The following is a 9,440-nucleotide window of genomic DNA, read 5'->3' as shown; positions in this document are numbered from 1 at the left end:
TACACCCTATGTTAATCCACCCCGAAGGGAAAGGAATTGTACGAATCCACCTTGATTTAAGAAAATCTTCCCCATTGTAAAACACCACAAACCATTGTGGATTTTCGCATTTCCACCTCAGGGTGGATTTAACAATCCACCAATTGTATAATCACACATACTAATGACATAAACAATGTATAGTATATTTTACAACATTACCAAAACATGGCAGAATTCCAAAAAAGTTGAAACGCAAAAATAAAGAACAAATAGTTAACATGATGACAACACTCTTAATCAGGGTTCAAATCTAAACTCTTTCTAAACATCCAAAAACTAACATAACATATTGTTTGGGTGTCAAAAAAACATTGCAGAAAAGAAAGTTTTAACAACAAAATAGAACAGATCTGAAAACAACATGTCACAGAATTTTGGCTGAGATGGTTATTCCGAAGGTTAATTTAACAAATAGAAACATACATGTAGCAGTTGAAAATATATTGTTTTACAACAGTATCAAACGAAAAAAGCTAATAATGTGGGTCTAAAGGGAAACATATAACACTACAACTTTTGAAATTAAAAGTTTAGAAAAGAACTTTTACTGAAGCTATGCAAAAATATGTTTATGTAGTTATAATACATTTAAATTAAATCAAAGTAAACATTAATCATATGCTTACTAAGGAATGAACTTTTAAAGGTGATAATTGGCATATACTTTGTTACAAAACTACAAACTGTTTATGACCTGTAAAACACTGCTTGGAATTTTAACGCCGCCAAGCTGCAGTATGTAACCACATAAAAAAGCCATTGTTTTTGTACAGCCATGTGGTATAACAATATTAAAAACCCAATATGCTGAAATAGCCGTAGCTACTGCAGTGATTAAGTCTCCATCTACAGATATAGTAGAAGCATCTACATGCGCAGAAATTGATTGATCACTGCAAATTTTTATTACCGGATACGGTGATGTAGACTCCTATGAAAGTTAAAAATAAGCAAAAATTATTATTGTGGTTTGGTCATCTACAGTAATACTGACCAACAATAATAAGACATAATATAAAAAACAATGAAAAAAATTATGAAAATCTTGCTAACATTAGTCGCCTTCCTTGTAATCAAGGCAAGATAAGGACAGTATGCCAAAAAATTGAAAAAAAGATGTCGTCCATATTTAGATCTTTGCTTCATTAACCGAAATATAAAGGTTCCGCAAAAAGAAAATAAAAGTCTCTATCACTCAACTAGGCAAATAAACAATTTGTTTATGTGTACTCTGGCCTTTAAACATGCATACGATAATGGCACAAATATTAATCTTACGTGCAGGGCTGCCACACATTTTTATGAAACAAATTTAAAGATATTTTTATAGTTTAAAAAGGACTGGTTGACAAAACTTACATATTATTCGAAAACAATTTTAAAAATGCTATGGTCAACACAACATTTGTTTAAAAAACATAAAGTTAAACATGAAATAGTTTTAAAAAAAGAAAATTGGCTTTTTTCAAGATTTACAGAATTTGTACCAATCCTTACAACGGAAGCCTAGGGTGGCTAACTGAAACCATATGGCCTAAGATTTCATGTAAGGGTCAAACCAACATTGTTTCTACGTTTGGAGAGATAATGGTTTAAGTATATGGCAAAGGTCACTATTTTAAATCTTACAATAGCCTAACTTTACTGATACCCTAGTTCAGCGTGGTCCAACTTCTTTTCATCGCGGGCCAAAAACAATATTTTTTTTATCTTGCGGGCCAATGTTTTTAAGTAGCAATTCTTAGGCTTATTGCTTGCAAATGATACATAGCCTATTACAGTCGTTCTTAAAAGTTTTTTCAGCCGCGCCCGCTTTGGTAATTTTCCTATGCCTTTCGCCACCCTACAAAAAGCAATTCGGCATTTTCAATTAAATATCACTACGACAACTTGAAAATAGTAAGGGTTTTGTCGGTCTCGGGAACCATGAAAAAAATTGCTGTTTCAATGTATTGGCAAAAACAGACTTTGTAGCCTACACCGCTGTAGGAGTGGTGTAAAACCTAAACGAAACCATTAGAATCAATGCAAAAAAATTTAAATATTAACTTGGAGCTTGCGCCCATCCTAGGCCCACCAGGTCAACAACTGCTGGCCTATGGCATATATACTAACCTTATGAAAAAAAGCTACGGTAGTTATGAAATCACAGAGGATCATTTACGAAGTTTTTTGGTCAATTACAATACCAAAAAAACAAAAATCGATAGTGCTAGATTACAGCAAAGCAGAGTATCAGTTCGCGGGTCAAAAAATTGGAACTTTGCGGGCCAAATCGGCCAGTGCACTAATTAATGGAGCTATAATTAGTTCTTGACTCCTATGTGAAGCTCATTGTAAATGTTTAATGTTGTTATAATTATATTCCACAACATTACCTTTTCAATGATAAAAAAATGATCCAGATTCTCTTTAAATATACTTGGCAAAAAAAGAATCCATGCGTTTTCCATTTCTAAAAAGTAAATTTTTTTTTCATAAATAGGACTGAGTTTCTTTAGTTATTTATCTATCTGTTGGCTGCTTGGCTTTGAGTGCAGCTATGAAATGGTTTAAACTACCTTTACAGTCCTTAAATTTTACCACATCAGAATGTAGCAATGTAGCATGCATTTAAACTGGGTAGAGTAAATTGTAGTTCTACAAATAAATTTCACAAAAACACATAAACATTATGACCCTTATCTTACTATTTTGTCGTACTGAAACCTGTGGACCTGATTCTAGCAAAATTTTTATATACTTACCTAAAATATCCATGTAGGAATTAGAGATGCTAGACCATCGAATCATTCGTTTGGCTTTTGACAAAAGTGGCTCTCTCAGTCGTTGATCTATGTTCATTCCAACTATTTTGCCCATTTCAAACAGAATCTTTATAAAAAAATAACTGTTACAAATAAGTAATTAAACCATAGATAATTCAAAATCATGTTTTACTATTGACAATTCCTAAAAGATTTACATCATAAATAGATATATTGTGGAAAAAATCAACAATACAACTCAAGTTAAATACAGAATTGCTCATTATAAACATACACACCCATTTAGAAGTAGTCAAGGGTGAATATCTTTCTAAAATTTCTTTTGCTGAACCACCACTTAAAACATCTGCTCGTCTGCTACTGTACGTTCGCTCCAATCTATCTTCAATGGACTGTTGACAAGGTTCTTTCTTTAAAAATTCTTTTTTGAGGTAATCAACATGTATTTTGGTCCCAAATTCGTCCTCTGTATCAGCAATATCCTGCTATAAACAAAAAATATATATTATATATACTAGTTTGCACCCAAAAACAACACATACAAACTTTCAAAAATTTTGAGCTATAGTAAAGATAATAAAAAAGTATTCCAGTCTGACATATCAATTTCCTGACGGCTAACTTTAGCCAACCTTTGTAATAATAATGAAAATATAAATAACATTAACTGCAGAAAAACAAAATTTCTTTACATTTCTGCTGGTGCTGACATTTCGTTTTTTGCTGACTATTTCAGCTTCTTCATCTGGTATGCTGCTCCTTTTTCTATTTTGGTGACCAAATTTTTTTTTCATTTCTTCTCTATATTTATTGTTAATTGAATTTCGACGCCAATCTTTGAATTTTGTTCGCAACATCTTAATCCAAGTAACCTATATTCATACAAAATATTATAAATAAACTAAGATTATGATGTACACCAGGGGTCGGCAACCTTTTGTATGTAGTGTGTCAGTTTATAAATAATTTCAAAATATCAACAACTCGCATGCCAAACATTTTTCTATTTTTGGTTTTGCACTGGCAACCAGGGCTGTGCAGTCTGTTAAAAACAACCCGAGTCTGACTCCGGCCAAATGTGCAATTACATCGAGTCCCGAGTACAGCTAAGACTCTACAGCCTGTTTTTTCCCAGATTTACTTACTAAAATAGAATAGATGTCGGCACTCAACTTATAGGAGTCATGGAAAACATTTCACCATATGCTATTCTCCGGTAATTTTACCTAGTCTTATGTCCAACTCCGCAGCCTTGCTGTTAACTGAAATCTAATTTACAGAACTTGGGAGATGCCATTAAATCTAATTTCATAAGTTAAATTTTGTAAAGATACCCTAACCTTGGAAAAAAAAAACGAACTGTCACGAACACAATACTCTTGCCCTTTAGCGTACCCTAAAAAATCATCCCGCATGCCACTTTTGGCATGCATGACAGGGGTTCCCGACACCTGAGTTACACTGTACAGGCTACTTTATTAGGCTATTTTAGCTGCCTTTAAGTAGCTGTAAACTGATAAATAAAAACGTTAACTTACAAAATAACAGCCTGTGTTAGAAAATCTGTCTCTAAGCACTGGATACTTGCGAACTAAAGCACTGCAGACTTCTCTATATTGATATGATGAAGGATATCTAAAGAATAAATTTCTGTTATATAAACTTAACAAATGCAGAAACAAGCAAAAAGGGTTGTTTTTTTAGTACATCGTATTTGTCAATGAATAAAAAGGAAAGTTAGGCCCTAATATAAAAACCATCATAACTCAAACTTACGTAAACAGAATGGTATACATTTGTCAAAACTTTAGTCTTGATGACATACCCTACATTGCCTAAAATAAGGTATTGTCGCAACACGTCAGCACATCAAATTAATTCTTTGTTTTATCGCCTTAATGTTGCGTCATGAAAGTTTTTGTTTAAATTCGATTGCCGATATCTCTTGCTAGAGTTTGCAACGAATGCCTTGTTACTTTTGTTCAAGCCATATTGGGACAAAAATATTATTTCCGTCTATAAGAGTCGAGAGAAAAAGGTTTAGACCACGCCTTGTTGTCACGTGATTTATTATTGAAAATCGTAAGAATATCTATGTCAATATTTCCTGTGCATTTTAGAAATATTTTCGCCAATAAGTATAGTCGCACAATCGAATAAAAAACAGTATCAACCAGTATCACCCAGTACTGCCTTGTGCAGAGAGAGGCTTTTACAGCTTTGACTGAAGACAGCAAAAATTGACTGTTCATGTATCTGAACTAAAGGAAAGAATTGGACCTGAATGGCCTCACGAAGACAGGCCATCTCAAATCTTGTAGGAGTGTGGTCGATTCATCTTGGCAATTATATAAATGAAGACTCATTAATCCGGACCCACACCTCCTCAAAATTGATGCCCGCGAGTGAGGAACGAACCACCTGCAAACTACTTTCCCAAGAAGACTGAAGAAACGAAGCTCAAAGAAAAAATATGTGCCTAAATCTGTATGGACCACCTACAAACGGCCGCCTAAAAACTGTCATGTTTGGAACTTGCAAGAAGCCAGCTTTAGAAGAAATTAATCTCATCGAAAGATACGTGAAGAGACGCTCCATAGCGTCAGCAAAGCATTTGCTTGGAATTCGAAACACGAAATACAAACAAGCGTTGCCGATAAAGACATCACCACTGTTTGGAATCATGGAAAACGAAACGGAATTATGGATTTCACAATAACTGATTCTGCCTAGTTTATCAGGTGAAAAATCTATTATACATTTAAAAACAAAAAAACAAAATTATATATATAATGAGTAAAAATATCGACTGAAAGGTCTGTAAATTGTTTTAATGCGACTTTTTATTAAACCATTATGTATCGCATTTCGCAAATTATGTATAGTCTATATCTATGAAGTCTAAGCTTAAACGTCGATCGCACGATCTTTTGATAAATGTTAAAAGAGCTTAATTTTTGTGCTTGGAGCTCAATAGTTTGAAATCAACGCGTTAAACTTGTGAATCACGACTTAATTTTGTTGTGCACAAAATAATTTCGTGTTAAATTTCCGAATTCTTTTAAACATTTGGTACGTTTTGGGTTTTTGTCTGTTTTTCTCTCATCACGCAGCCGCGTTTACACACGAGTTTAAACATCTCGTATCAAGCATAATGATTTATCCACACGCGAAACATTAGCTTTCAAATCACAACTTTAGGAACACCCCATTTCCTGCCTTTTGTTGAAAGCAATAGTGAATAAGCAGCAACTTCAAAGCGTATTTTCTTGTGATGCGTCGTTATTTTAAAACTTACATTGAACGAATTGTGCAAACTAAAAAAAATGCAAATTTTTAAGGAAATGTTGCTCAATGTAAAAAATCAATAGAATTTAATTTTGTATTGAATCGCAAAAGATGTGTAACGTGAGTAAATATATATTCCAGTAATTAATTGTCTCAAACTTTAAGTGTAACCTGTCGCGCCTATATATATATATATAAGTATAGAAAATATGTGTGTCTATAACCAAAATATAAATAACTTGAATACTGAGTGTTGCTACAGATAATTTCGAACACACATCTGCCGGAAAAATATTTTGAAATTTCAGAAAACAAACACAACAAGCGTTGGACAAAGCGATAGATCGAGATGCAACGCGCAAAAACAACGGCTTCCTGGTGGCGTCAGAATTGCAACGCACCGTGCAGGGATTTTCTCCTGCAAGCCGCACAGATTTCCTGAAAAGCAAAAAGCCACAGCAAACTGCTCTGGCGTGTCGATGAAACACATTTCAAGCAACCAGCGAACGCTGACATCAAAATCCTCCTTGCCAGTTCAGGCACAAACGAAAATTTTCTCGAGGAATCAGGAATCGAACCAAAAACAATTGCGCAAATGCGTTAAATGATCGGACAATTTCGCGTCCAATGCTCCATAAGCATTTCACAACAGCTGAAACACAACACACGAAAACAATTGGAAAATAATGTCATTCCTATATATTCGAAATGACTGCAAAACCTTTGCAAAGGGAGTATTTGTCGCAACACGTCAGCACATCAAATTAATTCTTTGTTTTATCGCCTTAATGTTGCGTCATGAAAGTTTTTGTTTAAATTCGATTGCCGATATCTCTTGCTAGAGTTTGCAACGAATGCCTTGTTACTTTTGTTCAAGCCATATTGGGACAAAAATATTATTTCCGTCTATAAGAGTCGAGAGAAAAAGGTTTAGACCACGCCTTGTTGTCACGTGATTTATTATTGAAAATCGTAAGAATATCTACGTCAATATTTCCTGTGCATTTTAGAAATATTTTCGCCAATAAGTATAGTCGCACAATCGAATAAAAAACAGTATCAACCAGTATCACCCAGTACTGCCTTGTGCAGAGAGAGGCTTTTACAGCTTTGACTGAAGACAGCAAAAATTGACTGTTCATGTATCTGAACTAAAGGAAAGAATTGGACTTGAATGGCCTCACGAAGACAGGCCATCTCAAATCTTGTAGGAGTGTGGTCGATTCATCTTGGCAATTATATAAATGAAGACTCATTAATCTGACCCCACCCCTACAGTATGATAGATTTTTGCAACTTTCAGCTTGGTCATGTGATGTACATGCACAATATTTGCGATAAAATCTCACTGCTTATATTTTCTTGTAAAGAAACATAAAATAGAGTTTTTCATACATTAAAGCAGTGGTTCCAAACACATGGGTCGCGACCCAACGTTGGGTCGCCTGATTATTTTTTGGGGTCGAATGTTTTTCAGCCATTATGTATCTTGGGCGAAAAAATAACAACAAAAAATTCAAAACGTGAAGAGATCACAAAACTGGAATTTATAAACACAAAAATATGAAAACCAATCAGGGAAACCGGCTGGAAGTTAACAGTGACATGGGTCTATATGCTTAAGCAAAATAATCCCTCGATTTCAACAAATCGCTGACATCAAGCAAGCAAAGCTATCTCATCAGTGATTTGATAAACATATTCTTTTCGGAAAAAGTAAGTGCTTTGTAGCGCAGTTTGTTTGCAATGCAATCTTGTATGATAATATGACAATTGCTTAAGTCGCAAGATAATACCAAACTAATTTTTTTTTCAAAATGGGTCACCTTAAAAACAGGTTTGGAACCACTGCATTAAAGTAAAGATGTACAGTTTTAATTAGCAAAGACACAATGCCCATTGTGTTATTCATACTAATTTTATTTAACTTAATTAGTTACCACTAAAAAATTACCTTGCTTTTTATCCACAGACTATAACTAAATATCGCACTAAAAATAAAAATATATAGGGAAATACATTGTACTTACTCGGTATAGCTGCATAGGTCATCAAAAATAATAGAAATTATTTTTCTTCTAATTTTTCCTCCAACATAGAGCTGTTTGTCATTTTCAATTGTTGACAACTCTGCAGATAGAGTTTTGGGAAATGTGGGGATGTTATACACCACTGGCCAAACCTTTGGTTTTAAACAATTAATTTTGTGTTCATCATCAGAACTATCAGAAGTGCTGCATTTAATTGATTCTTCTCTTTCACTGCCATCATACTCAACAGTGGTAGCGCTGCTATTCATTGATGAATTGGGTGACGAATTAATATTTGCCAGTATGTGATTTGAATTATCCTGACAAACAACTTTTAGTCTACCAGTGGTGATGCATTTATCGAAATCCACCCAGTCATCAAATTCTGGTGCATAGGATTGGAGATCAAACTTGGTAACTCCAAACACTAGAGTTACTTCATCATAAATTTTTTCAGGACAATTTACATTTAAAATTTTTTTTGAATTTTCATAGGTTACATGATAGGAACATGCCATGTTTTCACTTATATAGTTTACAATTAGAAATTCTATAAATTACAATCCTTTAAAAATATATTTAAGGCTTTTTTAACTTAGTAGGCAGGAATTTTAGTTTAACATAAATAAGATTATTAATTTCATAAACATCAGTTGCAGAACTTAATTCTTTACCAACTCGTATGACATGCCAAAACATACTTCTAGCATAAAGACAATATGCATGGTAATGATCATCAAAATGTCGAACTTCAAATATTTGACAGAATAAAAAATGTACGTCCTCAATTAGCAGTATTGAAGTCACTTTAAAAAAAACAGGTATATCACACACAATGTCAACAACAAATGTATCTCCAATTTTGTACAGGTAACAATTATAAAGTAAACTTGAAACACAATGACATGATAATTTGTTCAAATTACCAAATAAGTTTACAAGTTTTTGAATCACAGAGAGGGGTAAAGTATTTAAATTAAATTCCTTGAAGGTTTCAGATGTTTGATCAGGTATTAAGCAGTCCTCAAGTAAGCAGCACTTATTTCTGTGTTCCCAACACTTTAGACCTTGTATTCGTTGAGCAATTGTAAGGGTTATATTTTTAAAATTACAGGACTGCCTAACAACTTTTTTTAAGCGTTGATGAAAAGATTCAAATCTCATTGACCATAAATGGCGCAAAGGACCATACCTTACCAATAACCTGGGGTAGTGTAGCATATAGTGAAACTTTGGTTTTATCTGAGAAGATTCCAACTGTATTACAAGAGCATAAAAGTCATGAACATAAACATCTAGCAAATTTATCCAT

At 33.7% G+C, this 9,440-nt stretch overlaps 1 protein-coding gene across 1 annotated transcript; it reads right to left on the bottom strand.

The window, feature by feature from the left end:
* Positions 1 to 270: 270 nt before the first annotated feature.
* Positions 271 to 8,536, bottom strand: LOC146157115 (sterile alpha motif domain-containing protein 3-like). Its single transcript, XM_083388097.1, has 7 exons — positions 8,129 to 8,536; positions 4,349 to 4,445; positions 3,503 to 3,682; positions 3,089 to 3,295; positions 2,790 to 2,916; positions 2,421 to 2,497; positions 271 to 973 (listed from the first exon to the last, which is right to left on the bottom strand). The coding sequence occupies exons 1-7, from the start codon at positions 8,395 to 8,397 to the stop codon at positions 719 to 721; spliced, it is 1,212 nt and encodes a 403-aa protein (XP_083244223.1). The 5' UTR covers positions 8,398 to 8,536; the 3' UTR covers positions 271 to 718.
* Between the last annotated feature and the right edge of the window lie 904 nt (positions 8,537 to 9,440).

Source organism: Ascidiella aspersa, chromosome 4 (assembly GCF_963924565.1).
Source record: "Ascidiella aspersa chromosome 4, kaAscAspe10.2, whole genome shotgun sequence".
NCBI classification, from domain to species: domain Eukaryota; kingdom Metazoa; phylum Chordata; class Ascidiacea; order Phlebobranchia; family Ascidiidae; genus Ascidiella; species Ascidiella aspersa.
Note: the sequence above shows the minus strand (reverse complement) of the source record. Positions and strands in the feature narration are given on the sequence as shown.

What these genes read in the sequence shown, in the direction of transcription:
- LOC146157115 (XM_083388097.1), bottom strand. Translation starts at nt 8,397, where the DNA reads ATGAATAGCAGCGCTACCACTGTTGAGTATGATGGCAGTGAAAGAGAA. An exon ending in CTAACACAGGCTGTTATTTT is followed by an intron (nt 3,683 to 4,348) that starts GTAAGTTAACGT and finishes GTATGAATATAG; the next exon opens with GTTACTTGGATTAAGATGTT. An exon ending in ATTTTTTTATCATTGAAAAG is followed by an intron (nt 974 to 2,420) that starts GTAATGTTGTGG and finishes TAACTTTCATAG; the next exon opens with GAGTCTACATCACCGTATCC.